The 18092-nt window shown below is 40.4% G+C and overlaps 2 protein-coding genes across 6 annotated transcripts in view; one reads left to right on the top strand and one right to left on the bottom strand.

The window, feature by feature from the left end:
- Positions 1-1079: 1079 nt before the first annotated feature.
- aqp8b (aquaporin 8b) lies at positions 1080-3493 on the bottom strand. The gene is made up of 5 exons (XM_037791289.1): positions 2676-3493; positions 2161-2287; positions 1849-2063; positions 1402-1536; positions 1080-1279 (listed from the first exon to the last, which is right to left on the bottom strand). The coding sequence occupies exons 1-5, from the start codon at positions 2939-2941 to the stop codon at positions 1237-1239; spliced, it is 786 nt and encodes a 261-aa protein (XP_037647217.1). The 5' UTR covers positions 2942-3493; the 3' UTR covers positions 1080-1236.
- A 2871-nt stretch (positions 3494-6364) lies between these two features.
- Positions 6365-18092, top strand: part of arhgap17b (Rho GTPase activating protein 17b) — a 33574-nt gene continuing 21846 nt past the window's right edge. For 2 of the 5 annotated variants that reach the window (XM_037792000.1, XM_037792001.1), the window contains exons 1-2: positions 6365-6855; positions 11636-11675. In XM_037792000.1, coding sequence (XP_037647928.1) covers positions 6803-6855; positions 11636-11675 — 93 coding nt within the window. In that variant the 5' untranslated portion in view covers positions 6365-6802. The remainder of the gene's footprint in view (positions 6856-11635; positions 11676-18092) is intronic. The other 3 variants (XM_037791998.1, XM_037791999.1, XM_037792002.1) reach the window with 3 other exon arrangements.

An 18092-nucleotide genomic window follows, 5' to 3' on the forward strand; every position in this document is an offset into this window, starting at 1 on the left:
AGGTTGCAAAACATATTATTTTGATAAATGTTGGCCAAAAATCAAGCTTTCCACAAACTTGTTTCATCCTGCAGAAGCCCAGTTTGACGTCTCCTCCTTCAGTATTGTCCCAGGGGGGCCACCATGTCAAATTTCCAAGCAAAATATAGCCTCTCTGCAGGCTTTTGAGACCACTTATTCTCATCTCTGGGAATTCCAGCAGGCTCTCATGGGGAACGAGCCCAGGAGGGCTCGGCCCCGGAGCCGCTGCGTGGTGCACCGGCAGGAGTCCACCCAGGCTTGGGGGGGTAATTGGTTTATCCCACCGCCTGGCCTGCTTTCCCATGTGGGCCACTGCTGTGGGGAGGCCCAGGGGTACAATATGGAAACAGCGTGATACCCTCCAGCGCCGAACAGGCATTCACTGCTCCGGCTATAGAGACCGGGGGACAGGGTACCGGGGACACAAAGCTGGAGCTGAGATGTCTCTTGGCTTTGAAAAGGTTGCCATTTGGTCTCCTTTTAACAGTCGGCAGCATTTGTGGTTGAAAATCTGAAGTAATTGAATTTTAGCTCAAGCTTTTTTTGTAAATGTTCTTCTCAATTCAGAAGGTAATGAGTTTGAGAGTTTTTCTAAAGTTCTACATATAAATGTCATCTCATGCACCTGTTTGAAAACTAGATTTCCCTAATGTCCTCCTCATAAAACAGTCATAGTAAACCTATATTTTATAATAAAAAGTCTTAGTATAGTATGTCAAAAAAGTCATATGTCATAAAAAGTCATAGTATAGTTTGTCATAAAAAAGTTGTAGTAAAGTAATAAAACACAGAGTCAAGGCACTACAATGAGAATACCAGAATGTATTTCTCCGAACTAGAGACACTTTTACTCAGCCTACTAATCATCTACAACTCTGTTTAAGTTTAACTTCTCCTAAAGTAGTGTGGTAGGACCAGTATCATTTTAAATGAACCTGCAAGCTAAGCATAATAATACATTCTGTACAAGCTTGCAAGCTTTTGTTTTATAACCATCAAACTCTAACCCTTGTACTTAGAGAATCAAGTTCAACACAAAAACCAACTATACCTTTTAATTATGTGAAAAAAGTCCAATTTTATTGTATAGCAAAGAAAGCATAATGATACACAAACATCTCAGTGGAACAAAAGAAGCGGGTTATATTGTAACTGTACTGTAGATGATAAAGCCATCTCGTGATTTATCCCGCTTGGGTTCATGTACTCATGACCTCATTTCAGAATGAGTCGAATCTTCCTGTCTCCAAGGAGGAGTCTGCAAAAACAGGAAAACAGTTTGTAATTTGTTCAGTCAGTAAAGAAGCTTTAATCCAGATACAGTAAAACTAGGATCCTTTTTAAGTATAAAGTGTAGGCTATATGTTGTGTTGCACCTACCGAACCAGTACAGCAGCTATTAGGCCTCCAGCGATGGGTCCAACCCAGTAGACCCAGTGATAAACCCAGTAGTTGCTCACTATGGCTGGACCGAAGGCTCTGGCTGGGTTCAGACAGGTGCCAGATACATCTCCACTGATAAAACAAACCGGTTTGAGATATTCAGATGAGCTTCCCATTATTTAGAAAAATTATATTTATGTGAATTTGAATCCTCCTTAATTGTATATTTCTGCATTTGCATCCCTGCTGCAGCATAAACATGACATCCTACGGTCTTATGTGAGATAAAAATGAAAATTAGATGTGATAATTACAAATCTTTCACTTGGACAAACCTGTAAAATACCATGAATATATATCTCTACATTTATAATCCACTTTATTGTAGAAATTAACTCATCTCTAGATTCACAATTCTTCTTCTTCTCACTCATTTTTACTCACCCGGCCAAGATGTTGATGATAACAGTGCATCCCACCAGGAATGGCACCATGGGACTTCTGGTCTTGGCGTTGACGGCCCCTAGCAGCACCACCATGGTGACCAGGCAGGTCATGGCGACCTCTCCGAACACAGCTCCTCCTATTTCGCTGTCTGACTGCAGCAGAGCGAACGCAGCCCCGTGGGCTTTGGCGAAGTTCTCTCTCGAGGTCATCCCCTGTTGGCATCAGCCATAATTCAGGTCTTGTTTTATATTACATATAAGAGAGTCTAGGATGGATGTTTTTATGACACAAAAAATGGGACAGGTTCACCTTCGCCATTGCAGCTCCAAGCACGCCTCCGACCAGCTGACATGCAAGATATGGGGCCACCATATTCAGCTCCATCCCCCCACATAGATAGATGGCCAAGGTGAATGGGGGGTTGAAATGGGAACCACTGCAGAGACAAAAGTCAGGTTCTGCAGGTAAACTTCTGAGTTTTTGGAAATGTTCTTTTAACAAGATACAAAATTATTCATATAGTTCAACGCAGAGTGGTGTTATCTGATGCACAGAATCATGTGAAAGAATAATGAATTTGCAGAAGCACCAGAAAAAATTATATTTCTAAATTAATTAAACATTGAGATACATATGCACTGAAAGTCACCATAGATGAAGTGTTTTGAAATCCTATTTCTAATGAAAAAAAACGTAATATATGTAATTAATTATTGTCCATCCAACATACAGGAGATAATTCTATGATAACTAAGAAAACACTCATTATCTATGGCATAATAAACTCTGCATAATGTGTATAAGACATTAAAGATGCCCCTCACCTGATCTCAGCCATGCAAGCCACCATGACGGCTATAGCCAGGCCGTGCACCAGAGCTGGCTGAAGCCTCCCTGTAGACTCCACGTTCTCGATGACCGACACGCACCCGATAAACACAAAGAAAGTAGTTCCCACCAGCTCAGCCAGACAGGGCTGAAATATCCTCTCAAATTTGTTAGGAGGTCTAGCCGGAGGTGGCTTTGAATCAGAAGACATGAGAGACGCTCCGACTTCCCCCATCTCCATCTCCATCTTCTCATCAGCCATGGTTCTTCAGAGAGGTCTGGTTGTGAGAGTGGAGGATATAACACTGAGCGTGCTGACCTGAGGTGTGCAGACAAGTGTCTCTATGCCTGCTAATCACACGGACTTTGATAAGAAAGGTTAGAGTCTAGGTAGAGCTGCTCCACTGACCTGCCGTGAACTCATTGACTCTTTTTCTTATTAATCCAGCATAGTTTGCTCATCACATGGGCCTCTCATTATAAGAGTGCACTTGCAAAGGTAAATATTTCATGCATTTGATGACACATTTGTGAACTGTGCCATGAGCTGTTTAAAAATCAGCTAGTTTTTGTCAATGATTGGAACCTAATAATGTACTGTGAAGTTACACAAACATGTTTTCAGATGACACTTTTCCATGACAGGGCACAAAGCAGGACACAGCAGAGTCTATGGCAACACATGCAAAGACTTATTTTCCTGGTATTTTCATGCAGATACAGTCAAACTTCAGTATACTTAAAGTCAAATTTCTTAAATACTAATAATGATAAAACTGTGACAGAAATATTAGATAAGGCGAGATAAGGATCTAAGTGAGAACACTTGATAAACGAAAAAGATTACTCCAAGTTACTTAGTAAATTAAATTGTATAATTTCATGATACAGCAGATTCCACTCACAAATTAATCATTTCCCAAAAGACGATCACACATTAAATGAAAGAATGTCGTGGAGGAGAGTTTGCACACAGACATCTCCATTTGGTGGATCACTTGCAGGAAACACAAAAGCAAATGTTTTAAATCCTTTGCTGTTTTTATATGATGGTTTGTTTATATTTGTAGGATGCATATTAAAGGATCAATATTTAGCACTGACAGCTAGTGTTTTAAAATGGGTACTGCAGTCCATATTAAAAAACACTGAAGCCGTTTGTTAGCGCTGTCTTGATAACCCAGCTGCACACGGACCACCTAGAGAGATGTGTGCTGAGGCTTTTCAGGTCGGATAGAATCTAACGTTTACGTTATCTCTGTTGATCTATTCGGTTTGGTCTGTGTTTGCGTGCCGATTTGCTTCATATGTGGCAGTAGGGTGTTGAAATGGGCAGTGGACGGGATCACACCGGCCAAAACAAAAACAGATGTTCCGGACCAGAATGGAAATTTCAAAGGAGAACATACTGGCTGTAGCATTGTTGTCGGAGAAGCCAGTATTTCAATTTAGCTTCGTAGTTTCCGTAATCTTTGATGACATATGGTCATTTTATGATTTATTACAGTAAATATATTACATATTGGTCCTTTTAATAAAAATAATTGAAGGTTTGCTTATGGTCACACAAGGATCATTTTGCACAGTGGTTGAGATCCAGCTGTAGGCGGAGATATTAGACACCAGGATCACTGAAGATCCTTTGGGTTGATGATGGTTTTATGGACTAACCTACAGGAGCTTGTGAGTAGACAAACATGAGTATGTGTCATAGAAATGTTGGCTGCAAACTGACAGAAAAAGTAAAAGTTGCTCTTAAGATGCAAATAGAATCCATTTATTCAATACGCACAGGTGACACACTGTGAGAAAATGTGCACGTTTTTGTCAATGGATCATTGTCAGCACGTCAGCATCACCTGTTCAAATGTAATAAATTCTTTTTGCATCTCTCTGTCAGTGTTTGGGTAATTTTACTATGAAATGGGAGTGTTGATTTTGGAAACGCGCACCTAATATTGCTTTTTGAAAAGCCTGGATTCAAGAGCACAAACCCTTTTGCAATTCTTAAAGCTGCTTTTAATGACAAGACTTTGAAAGCAGCCATACTGAGTACAATGTGACTGAAAAGTTTGATTGCTAAATGAGGAATAGATATCCAGGAAAACGGGGACAAATTAAGCCTAATTTTATCACTACAGAAGAGAGTGTATTCTCTCTCAAAGCTGTTTTGTGTGGTTCTGAGTTCTCACTAGACGTGACGGATGTGAAACTAAGCTATGCCACTAGTTGTTCTTTAACATCAACAAACCGGGGTTAAAGTACCTTCAGCAAAGTTAAGACTTTTCCTCTCTATGCACATAGGAATTAACAGACTCCACATGTTTCCCTCCATTTATTGGGACCATATAGTCATTATCAGTCCCATGACAAACAGCTCATAGGTCCAATGACATTACTGCTGGTCAGATAGGAATGGTTTTACAATGTAGACAATATTGACCCTCATCCTACAGGCTGTGTTAGGCAGATAAGGCAGAGGTTTGCCTTTTGTCTGAACATGCTTTTCAGCTATTGTGAGCCTGAATATCATAAATAACAATGCCGACAGAGAGAATTCACTATTACTGTAATGCAGGGAGGCTGATTTGTGCACCATGAGAAAAATTAAATTCACCTCCATGGTATTTGGGTGGCGGTGCAAAATCTCAGAGGTAGAAATGATAGAACCCAAATTATCTGTATGTTCAGATACTATGGAGGACGGAACCTGCCAAAATAAATGAATAAATAAAAAAATAACTTGATAAATAAATAAATAAATATGCCATTACAAGTAGCAGAAATATTATTACAAATAAATGTAGTTATTCATAAATTGATAAAATTGACATAAATTGATGTTTCTGTTTTCATTTGCTTCTTATTTATTTACATTTGTATTAATTCCCCTTATTTATTTACTCTTCTGTTTGATTTCCACTTTTTTATTTATGTATTTATTTTTAGGAATTTTAATATGTATTTATTTATGTATGCACTTATTTTTAGTTATGTATTTATTTTTGCATTTATTTATTTATTTTGTTTGTATTTATTTATTTTTGCATTTTTATGTATTATTATTATTATCATTTTTAAATGTATGTTTTTATTTCTGCATTTATTTGTGTGTGTATTTATTTATTTATTTTTGCATTTATTTTTATACAGTGTTATTTAGTATTTAGTATTATTTTTTTATATATGTATTTATGTACGTGTTTATTTATTAATTTTTGCATTCATTTTTATATATTATTATTTATTAGATAGTATTATTTTTATACGTATTTATTTATGTGTTTATTTATTTATGCATGATTTTCATTTTGCATTTCACCCCTTTTTTTATTTCCCCCCCATAATATACTACTAGGGATGAGTGACAAAATATCACAATGCCACTAGGTGGCAGCAGAGTGTTTAATAACGAACTGATCTCCAATCAGTCCAAAGTAACACATTACCTGCCAACCCTGACGTGACCAAGACTGACCCTGGATCAGCGGAATAAATGCAATTAAAAGCCTTCATTTTTGCTGTCATTTTTTTGTAAAGTGTAGTAATTTTGTTGTCATGTTTCTCCAAGTTGCCCCATTAGTTCAGCAATTTATATTAAATAATCATCCTAATTTAACACTAAGATGTGATTTTCTATGACAGAAAACTCTAAAAACGTGAATGACTTGGCCATGACCATGACAGGCCAATAGCTGAGTCAATGCTTTTTTTTTTTCTTCTCTTTTAAAGGTATCACATGTCACCAGTGGGCCGTGCAGCTTTAACACAGTACACCGAACACAGTAGGGAAGTAAAGGCACTTCCTCCTTCCACCACACTGGTTGCTCTCAAACCAGCCACTTTAATAGGAAGTCGGATAATCGTGGCAACAATGTGGATCCAGCAGCGTGTCGGGAGCTGGTTCAACTGACTTCTCTGCTTTCTACTTTCCAATGACACCGAGATTAAATCAGTAAAACATCCAGTTTCTGTGCGTAAAAGTGTCTCCGGAGCGCAGCAGCCCTTTTTCTGCCACAATGGCTGCGACGTAGCGCAACTTTTTTGGATCAACGGTGGATGAACGACAGCTAACTTTTTACACACTAGCAGGAGACACAGAGGAGGAAAATAAAGCAACAACATGAAGAAACAGTTTAACCGCATGAAGCAACTCGCCAACCAGACTGTTGGAAGGTGAGTGTTCCAATTGTTGCAAGTTGATGTCAACAACAGTTCCAGAACACAAATGTATCATATTATGATACATTTGTGTTCTGGAACGTCTGTTGTTGTTGCTTCTCATGATCTTTCAGATATTCTTCCATTGTCAGCTGTCTTGTTGGATCAGAAGGGCTGAGCCACGTTTTCTTTTTTTTGCGTAATACCTGAATAGATTGTTAAATTAGAGGAAAGTAAAGCTTCCGTTTGCAGTTGAGTAATGTCAGATAGAAACTAAGCCTGCCCACATGTCACATGAACTTTGATTTTTTAGTGCAATACAAGAAGTCTGGAAAGGTAACCTAGTCTCCAGGTGTCATTTAATTAAGTATTAAGCTTTAATATCCTCCTACTATCTATGTGGGGCCTTATAGTGTATCTGTGATAGTTAGATTTAGGGCTGAAGCTAACACTTATTCTCATCAATTGATCTTTTTTTTTTATTATCAATCCTCTATGAAATATAAAATGCCAATCATAAGGTCCATGAGCCCAAGATGACAAATTCAAATGTCTTATTTTGTCTGACCAGCACCCTAAAACACAAATATATATACATTTTAAAATGATTTAAAACTGAGAAAAGCAGCAAATTCTCTCAATTTGGATGCAAGAACCAGGAAATATTTGCCATTTTTGCTTGATGTAAAAATATAAATCAGCTTTTGAGCAGTGGGCACACTACTATACAGCGCCCGGGGAACAGCTTGGGAGGTCGGTGCCTTGCTCAAGGGCACCTCTCCAGCTACCAGTCCAGGTAGTTATTGAAATATATCCTATTGGAATAACTAAATCAATTAATTGGTTATCAAAATAGTTGCCAATTAGTTTTCTGTCAGTTGACAAATTGAGTTCTATGTAGATTAATTTCCTCTTTATATCTCTAAGTATACCGGAAAGCAGCTATTCTGGGCTCACAGAAGACATACAGCTCTATCTGACATCCACTGCTTTCACACCAGTACAGGTCTAAACAGTATAAGACCATATTTTAGAGTTACTGTTATTTCTGCAGTTGTTGTCAAGGGCGTGCACACAAACACTGTGGTGATACTGACACACACATACACACAATATCTATACCATCTCGTCCTCCTCTCCCTTCATCTCCGTCCCCACAGGGGTTTCCAGCCCTGCTCTCTATCAGCAGCCACCACTGAGACCATGTCTCCAGTTATTGCTCCTTTAATGGGGTCTGCAGATGATGCTCTCCTTAATGTCTCTTCAAAAAGACTTTCCAACCGAATAGCCTGTAGCCACTGGCCTCAGATTCCTCGAGTATACGTTCCTCCATATGTTGTGTAAGAGCAGTAAAACTCTACTGAGCGGAATGACAGCTTGCTAACTGAGAGGCACTGTGGTGGATTACAGCTGGATACCAGGAAATCCTCTGGTGCCTCTCTCTGCACGACCAAAGCAAAGTGGGAGTTATGAATAAATGGTTTGCAGTATCGAGTTTAATTAAGAAGTGAAACTATGCAGTCGGTGATCACTACAAACAACCACGAAGGTCAAATCAGTGTGTTAGATATTAAAAGTTGTTTTTCTTCGTTCAAATAGAAAAAAATGCCAATCACAACCTCCCAGAACCTCAGATGATGTCTTCAGACATCTTGTTTTGTCTGACCGAAACTCCCAAACCCAAAGATAATCAGTTTATGATGATATATGACAAAGACGAGCAGCAAATCCTCTGACTATTTTCTTGATCACCAATGACCGAAACGATTAACCGATTATCAAATGAGCTGCTGGTTATTTTCTCTGTCGATCCCCGCATCGATTGATCGACTAATGATGACACAAACTTAAAGGCAGGGTTGACGATGTTCTCCAGTCTACACTATTTGTTATATTGGTTGAAATGGTCCTTACACCCCGACAGCGATCCATTACTCATGAGCTCTGAAAAAGGACCGGGAGAGAGCCGTCATCTGTAGCTGCTGTAATCCTGTAAAAACGTCTACCAATCACTGCGTTAATGAGAAAGTTTGTGACCCGGCAGCCATGTTGAGATCAAGTTGAGGAAATACCAAGCACCGCCCACCAGCCGGAGCAAACTTTCTCATTTTACAGCTAAACAGTACATTACAAGATGTTTCTGAAAACATTTGAGGAGAGAAATAGGCATTACAGTAACAGAATATTAATTCATATTTGATCAGCGCTGCCTAGTTTGACCGGAGTTTGTGAGTGATCGACAGCTGCCTCCGCCTCTCTCTGAAATGACCTGTGATTGGTCAACTTCTCCCATCACGGATAGATTTTTTAAAGCCTGAAAACAGAGCCATGAGGAGGTGCAGCAGTCTTGTTTTATCTCAGAAGACTTGAATTACAATATGCTGAAAGGTTATTATGGATTTTTTTGCCCAATGATGCCAAAACCATTCTGCCTACTGAAGCTTTAACAACCATAAACTTTAAACTGATTGCCACAATGGCACTAGGATGACTTTTTTATAGTGCGTTTGTGTCCCTCCATGACGGCTTGTGGTTCTCTGTTTGGTACAGGAAGGGCCGGGCACGGAGGGTTTTTGTGGAGTAAGCATTTCCATGGTTGTTGACGGGGACACAGCGGAGGGCCCGGGGGGGACGTCACACGCTAACAGAGGGCTGTTTACTATAAAAGAGGAAGCAGTTTGATTTACATGTAGTTGTTGCGGTGTGGTTTAAGCAGTGTTTATAAATCCTTGCATACCTCTGGAGCACTTTGGAGAGAGAAGCTTAACACAGAGCACTTTTAACAAAACTCATATAATACATGAATACAAACAGGTTTTTAGTGTTAGTGTATTCTGGGAGTTTGATTCATTTTCTCATTGGCTTATTAATCAAAAGTGAATTCACATAAACACACAGTTTCTATTCTTCTGAGTTGTTTTGCTCCACGTTTTCTTTGAGGGTCTGGGCTCCAGCATTGTGGGAGTCTATTCTTAGAACAATAGCTGCTGACCGGAGCACAAGCTGCACTCCAGTCAAATCAATGCTGATTCAATATTGATAGGAATCTAAAGCTCGCCCACGTAGAGAGCCAGTAAAGCCTAATGTGTAACGGGATCATATGGATCAGTGTGTAGGTATTCTGGCTGCAGATCGTATATGAGGCCATCACACATATGTAGTATATTAAGACAGAAAATTCAAGAAGCCACACACAGTATATTCTGAGAGTAGAGCTGCAACTAACGATTATTTTCATTGTCATTTAATCTGTTGATTATTTTCTCGATTAGTTATTTGGTCTATAAAATGTCAGAAAATGGTGAAAAATGTCAGATCAGTGTTTCCCAAAAGCCCAAGACGACGTCCTCAAAGGTCTTGTTTTGTCCACAACTCAAACATATTCAGTTTTACTGTCACAGAGGAGTAAAGAGACCAGAATATAATCACATTTAAGAAGCTGGAATCAGAGAATTTCGACTTTATTTGTCTTGAAAAAAATAAATTTAAAAATCGACACTTTGCGCCCCAATAGTGTGTCCTCATTACAGTATGATTGCCAGTACCTCAACTGCGTGCCAAACAGCAATTCATTGATTACATATAATGAAAAACTGTCTGAGTCTTTGACCAGTTGAACTAAACATTTCTTCTCTTCATGGTACGAGCTCGAGACAGCAGCCAAAGGCGTTTTCAAATAACGGTGATGATATTTCAGGCACAAGTGAGGTAAGCCTGTATCTGAAGGGTGTAACTTACAGCAGTATTAGGTAATAGCTCTTGTGTGAGAGAGGGTTAATTGATCCCTGTGAGATTTAAATCTATAGTGTGAGGCCTGCTCTGGTGGAGAGGAAGGGGAGAGGTCTTCAGGGATTCGTGTGTGTGTGTGGATGTAATATGTGCTCGCGTTGGTGTGTGGTCGCTGTATTTGTTAGATATCGACAAGGTGAGCGATGGGTTGGTCTCACTAGCTCAGCAAGATGGGCGGAAATCTGCTCTGAGAGTTTGAGGTCACACAAAGAAGCAAGTGCGTGTTTCATTAGTGATTTTTGGCATCTTCTCAACATTTCCGAGACGTTTCAGAGTGATGTCACTGTCCTGCTTTCTGCAGACTCGGCTACAATGTGCGGTGTGTTTCAGACATCAACAAGCCAATTGGAAACTCCCACCCTCCTCCTCCTCCTCCTCCTCCTCCTCCTCCACCAATGCACACACACCTCCCCCCTTTGTTGCCATAACAAACAAGGTGCATATGATGACACAAGACAAGAGGAAGTGTGTGTTCGGACAGGCTGGAAGAATCCGACATGGTCCAGCATGGAAAACAGCCAACGGCACGAGAAGTGATGGGCTTGTTGTGTGCATAAACATGTTGAGTGTGTGTGTGTGCCCAAATGGTACCCAGGAATTCACATATGCTTCTTCATGTGACAACATTTCATTGTGGATTTTTAAGCACATTATGTGCTTTGTAACTTTGCCGCAGGCACAAACTGCAGACAGGTTGGGCTGGAAAGACTCTTCTGCTTTAGTATGATGGTCTCGTTCGCTGCTTGCTCATCAGTTTATCTGAGTTTTAACAGCAAGTTCGGTCTTGTTTTGTTCAAATAAAACTTGTTGTTTGTAAGAAAACAGATTCAGCATGAGACATGTTGAATTTCTTCATATTCTTTAGGCATTTAATTGAATGGGACAGGTGTGTCCCTTAACTCACGTCCTCCGGATTGCGTTATATGTTTATATCTGTATGTGTGTTTTTATTTCTCCATTTGTTGCCAGTGTTTGACCTTTTGGCTTTTTGTGTTTCCCTCAACAGGGCTGAGAAAACTGAGGTGCTGAGTGATGACCTCCTACAGGTGAATATGACGTTCTTCTTCTCTATTAATGTTCATATATTGTCAGACACAAACTAGATCTCATATCAAAGTGTTGACAGTGTTCTGGGATTAAACGTCATCAATTACTGGAGGGTAATGATGCATCATAGCTATAGACTGTATATAAGAAGTGGATGTAATCCCCCATTGGTTTGTGGACTGCCGTTTTGAAGCCTTGAGTTTGGTATTTTGGCCGTCACCATGTTGTTTTTTTGCAACCAGAAGTGACACGAGATGGTGGAGCTAAGTACAACTGAACGCTGAATAAGACATTTTCAGGCGACAAAAAAGGTTATAATTAACTTTCATGAACTGAAAACACACTGTGAAAGGGTTAAAGTTGTAAGACAAAAACACAGACAACTCCTAGACCGGACAACGACGTGGTAGCGACCTGTCAATCACAAGGTAGCCCCGCCCTAAAGCATCCCCTGCTTTATGGCCTATTTAACTCTAAATGGGACCATCATTTACTAAATGAACATCATGCTGTATTGAAGAAGACTTGAAACTAGCGATTGAGACCATAAACTCATGTTTACAATGTTTACTGAGGTAATAAATCAAGAGAGAAGTAGGCTCATTTTCTCATAGACTTCTATACAATTTGACTTCTTTTTGCAACCAGAGGAGTCGCCCCCTGCTGGCTGTTAGAGAGAATGCAAGTTTAAGACACTTCAGCATTGCAAACACACATCTTTCAACCAGGAGACCGGTCTTCGTGTCCCATAGTGTTGAGTTATTTTGAAGTTACGTTTGTGACGTGTTTTTAGTGACGTTTATGATTCGTTGATTTCGTTGTCTCCGTACGTATTTTACTTACTTTAAAGTGTTTTTTTTCAGCGTCAGCGCCTCATTAGCCTTCTGTGTTCTGCATTTAACAATAAACAAGTATTTAATTAGTTTTAAAACTGTCATCTTTGTCATTGAAAAGGCAACAATATACCTAAAAATAGCCGAACAATGAAGCCTATTTATATAGCACTAAAAAACTGCAATAAACTGAGTCAATGATCATTACCGCAGGGGGAATTCCTTCATCGCGACAGCCAGACTGTTATGTTCTGTTCACCGTCCAAACCACTTAATTAAATACTGTGTCTAATTTTCTGGAAGAGTAAAATGAACAAGTTATCAAAGGACTTACAAGCTCTCTTCAGAGGCTCTGTTAAAGCCATCATGCCTGAGCAGCTTGTTGATGCCAAGTCTTTCTGCTGGTATTAAAACATTACCGGGGAGTCTTTCATTCAGTAACGCCTCGCCAGCTCAGGGGGGTTTGGCGCTGTAGGAAAAGCGCCTCATGGTTTTCCACTCAAGGACGAACCCTGGCAATGTTCTGTTATCTTCAAATCATACTGGATGTACGTACGCTGTATGTATGTATGTGTGTTGGGGGGGATGGGAGTACTTCACTGGCTAGTGAAACCGTGAGATCACTGCTCGGAAAAGAGTGTGAAGAAACACGAGAGAGAGGCTGAAGAAGACGGAGCAAGGTTACAGTAGAAAGGAGCTTTTGTGGAAGGAAAAGTGAAGGTGAAGTCATTCAATAATGGACGTTTTATGACATGCGGCAGTGAACTATGAACCGCATGTGGTTTGCACACACAGTAACACGCTTAACACAAACACTCGGTGGTGAACAAAAGCAGAAATACATGTAGTTAGTTTGCTTGAATCAAGACAAAGTTGTTTTTTTGCTTTAACTGTGGTAATAGTTAAATTTAGTCATATATATATTTATACACCATTGTCCCAAAAGCAGCAACCGACCCAACCCTTCCAGAGAATGCTCTCTCTCGTCTTTGGTCCTCGTGCTGAGCGACAGCAGCTTTGTGCTGCGTTAGACATTCCTTCAGCTGCAGCTCTCAGTGAGGAATGTGACTGTCAAGCGGTCAGCATAGTGGAAGTGGTTTGGATGTCTTTTAGCAACTTGAGCTCCAAGTCAGATTACAGTCATGTCGATAAAATGTGTTGCTCATAGTTTAATGATTCATAGAGACCGGCTAATCGGTATAAATTCAATCATACTAACTAAGGAAGTTTTTCCTTCTTTCCAAACATGAGCAGAGAAAGAATAGTTTTTCCTCCCCCCCCTCCCCAACACGCTCCCACACTCCCTTCTCTGAACCGTCCAGCTTGAAATTTGACTCCACGATTTCCATGGTGTCGTAGTAGTCTTTTTTTTTTCCACACTGGTTAAGGCATTTGTCTTGTTTGGACACGTCCTGCCTCAGTTGAGGAGGTTCTCATACAGTAGAGAGAGTCGGGCTGGAACTGGTCCCATAGATCAGTATTTGATTACAACTTAGGATACACAATGGGCTGTTGTTGTTGTGGATACTGGAGCATATCTAATATCTGCAGGTATCTGTCAGCTAACCACAGCGTTATTCTTGATTAATACTCCTGCAGCTGTGCGTCCATTATATGAGCAGGATGGTGGGGGCACCTCTCGCGTACGCCAGGCGTATGGCACGGCGGCGGATTACACGCAGCATGTCATTTCTTTTCGATTTGGACTCGCAATTTTCAAATCCTTCGTCAGGCGGTCTAGTTCCAGTCTTCAATAGTGCCATATAAGTTTGGCGCAACACAACTCCATGGCTGAAAAAAAAAAATGATGGAAGAGTTGGATGAGGAGGAGGAGGAGGAGGAGGAGCTCCTGTACCCAGAATTAATAAGGTTGTTGTTGTTGTCATGGATGTGAGGTACTTGTCCTGAAAGACTGATGTCCAATGAAAACGTCTGCGGCGCACGCAGTGTGTAGCGGCGCGTAGTCACATTTTTCAGGAGCGTGGCTCTCTGCGAGCTCCGTGAACCATCTCTGCTGCTCTGCACAAGCTTTTCTAAAGAAACAATAAATTAGGTTTTTGTTGACGTTGAGAAATAAATATAAATATGTTGTAAGAGCAAGGAATTGGTTAGCTTAGCTTGGCACAAAGACTGGAAACGGGGGGGAAACTGCTAGCTTGGCTCTGTCCGAAGGTAACAAAACCTGCTGCACCTCCAATTAACATCCTATATCTTGCTTGTTTAAACGGCACAAAAAATGAAGCATAAAGTTGTCACGTTGTGATTATACTGGGGGTTATGAGTTGGACTATTTCTTGGCCGGTCACCGTAACTTCCTGGTTCTGGCCCAGAAATCATTTGGCCGGGTAGATGAAAAAGTGTGAGAGAGAGAGAGAGAGAGAGAGAGAGAGAGGAAGGGTGCCCACCGGCATTAAAAAAAATATATCATTATTTTTTTAGAGGGTGACCAGAGCCCCCCAGAAGTTTGCACCCTAGGCGACCACCTACATAGCCTATGCCTTAAGCCGGCCCTGAGATATTAGGTGCTCATTAGTGAGCTTTAGAGGTGCTGATTGGCAGATTTTGACAGAGCCAGGCTAGCTAACCGGCTGCTGGCTGTAGCTTCATATTTAACAGACAGACACAAGAGTGGTATCAATCTTCTCACCTGACTCTAGACTAGAAAGAGAACAAGCGTATTTCCCAAAATGTCAAACTATTCCTTTAAGCTAGCATGACTATTCGGAGATCCTGTTTCTTATCTGTCATCAGCTAACCGGACAGTTAGCGGTGCTGCCCACGAGGTCATACAGCCCATCAGTTCACCAGCTATCCCGTCTACCAAAGCGGCTCCAAGCCAGAAAACCAAACTGTATCCATCCTCCCGGTTCCTCTGTGACTCACTCTACGTTCCACATTTTTTTGCGGTGGCGGGTCAGAGGTCGTCGGCTCGCTCTGTTCACTGTTTTCATTGGTTCGTCTGGAAAAAAAAAGATGTCAGTAACTGTCCTGTAAACCTTTGGACAGCTCCATAACTGGAGAGGCAGGCGGAAGGGATGGGATGAGCTTGTCTGTGCCTATGATCAGGGAGTTTTCCTGCTTTTTTCCCCTCCTCTCCTCAACTCAACTCTATGACATCAGTTTGTCAGGGAGTTTCTGTGTGTGCAATAGTTTTTCCATAATTGAGTTTCTCCCCAAAGCCAGATCTCTTCATGTGAGCGCAGTATAGCCGGCTGCACGAGACGTGAAACTGGCTAATTGAAGGTTAAGATCAGACTTCTTTTTTAATGGGTCATCACGTTAAAAGGAGGTTATAGCAGTATTTTTCATTCATCAAAGACCGAGGTTCTTTTGGTGTATATTCATGGAAAAACTCGGCAGAGACAATGTGATCACCCATTGTATCCACTCTACAGTTTGCGGCCTCACTGAAGTCACTCAGACCTCTTTTCTTTCCTTCTTGGCACCGAGCGTTTGACGTCTGGATCCAATCGATCTGTCACCAGATAGAGCTAGACTTCCATGCATTAATCAGAGCAGGGGATCAGCTGAATGGTGAGCGAATCAATTGGATTCAGGCGAGGAAGCCAAGTCCAGCTGTGGTCTGGCATAGAGCAACGGCTGCAGGAAAAGAGGGAGGAGAGAGTAAAGGGAGAGGGAGGAGGAAAAGGCTGCGTGAGTGAGAGACAGAGCTCGACATGCCGTAAAGAGAAGAGCGAATTAGCGAGGATAAAAGTAAAGGAAGAAGACTGAGAGCTAGATGGGGATCAGACGTAAATGGGTAGATGTAGTGGCACAGCTGAATGTTTACACTGAAACAGGAAGAGGAAGTGGATACTTAAAGACCATACTAGTGTCATGCTTGATTTAGCAGATTAACTATAATTTCTGCATACGTTTGTGTACATTACTGCTGACCATTTCCCAAAGCAGATCATAGTCATCAGACCATTTAAAGCTACACCCCATTCAGCCACTGGCTTCTGCTCATTTCACTAACATATAAAAAAAAATCAACCAGCAGAGACTTGAAACTTGAGACTCGTCAGAGTTACGTTATTGTCACATGTTCATAAAAGCTGCTGAGCAGGGACTGCAAACTCTCACATGTGGTGCATTCAAGGACACGCTGACATCTGAGATCACAGAGTTGGAGGCCAAATGGAAACGCTTTCAATGCTACAAAATTTAGGTTTTCCTGCTTCAGTGTTTTTTATATATTGGGATTGCTTTTTGAGCTCTTGGATGCAGTGTTTTTCAGCAGTAATATCTCTTTTTATTTGAGGCCAGAGGTTTTCAAAGTGTGAGGCAGGCCTCCCCGGGGGGGCTCCAGACACTAATTATCAAAAGAAGATCACACAGAATAGACTAAATGTTTGTGATTAGGTTAAAGAGGACCTATTATGCTCATTTTCAGGTGCATACTTGTATTTGGGGTTTCTACTAGAACATGTTTACAAGCTTTAATGTTAAAAAAAACACTTTATTTCCCTTCATACCAGCTGTGCTGCAGCACCTCTTTTCACCCTCCGTCTGAAACGCTCTGTCCTTTTTTCCACTTTCCCAGAGTCAGAAACTAATAGATACTTCAGGACAGGACTGTTTTATGGATTTGGTGTAGTCTGAAGTTATGTCAAACAACAATATTATTTACTATTTTGGCTCAATTGTGAGACAAACGAGTGTCTATGGGGATCAAATAACATGATCATGATCTCATAGGCATCCACTAAGCAAGTAAACTACGGAGGGGGTGAGGCCTTTTTACAAGCTTTGTCTGAGGGGAGGCCCCGAGTCTCAGACTTTGAAAAGCGTTGTATTATGAGGCCATTGTGGGCAATGTTGCAATGACTTATTTATAGCAATAGTGGATTTTTGTATGATTTAAACATTTTCAATTCGATGAAGTAACTTGATTTGTGTTGTTTTCATATTGCTGGATTGGCCAAAACAGACTTTCCTATTCTTAATTGATTTTCCAGAAAACGTATTTTAAAGAACTTTATACATTTCTCCCGCTCCTATTGGATTGTTCTTTTAATGCACACATTTTTAGCTGTATTACCATGGTTGTTGTTGCTCACCAGTGTTTCAAGTAGGAAACATTGGTGAACATTGGTTGCACTGATCTGCTGCATCCAAATCGGCCTTGATACTGACCTTATAAAGCAGGTCAGGTGTCAGCCAAATGTGACCAATTCTGTTTCAATGACATTATAAAAGCCACTGTTTTGCTGTAAGTTACATTGATTTGGTCACAGCAATCCCTTGTGTGCATTGTCTTATTTTTTCCAACGAGTTCCTGCAGTGAGGTAGAGTTTAGATTTGAGGGGGAAATGTATTGGATGGGTATTCAATATTGGCAGATAAGTGAAATGAACCTAAAACACTGGCTGCCTGGAAGGTAGAAAATCTCGGGGTGTTGTCTCGAATTATTGTTGAATATGAATAGTGTGGGATTACTCCTTATTTCATGGGCTATTTTGGGATTTATACATTATTATAACATGCTTATTTATATACATATATATATATATATATATATATATATATAATATATATATATATATATTATATAATAATATATATTATATATATATATTA

This window comes from Sebastes umbrosus, chromosome 14 (genome assembly GCF_015220745.1).
Source record: "Sebastes umbrosus isolate fSebUmb1 chromosome 14, fSebUmb1.pri, whole genome shotgun sequence".
NCBI classification, from domain to species: Eukaryota; Metazoa; Chordata; class Actinopteri; order Perciformes; family Sebastidae; genus Sebastes; species Sebastes umbrosus.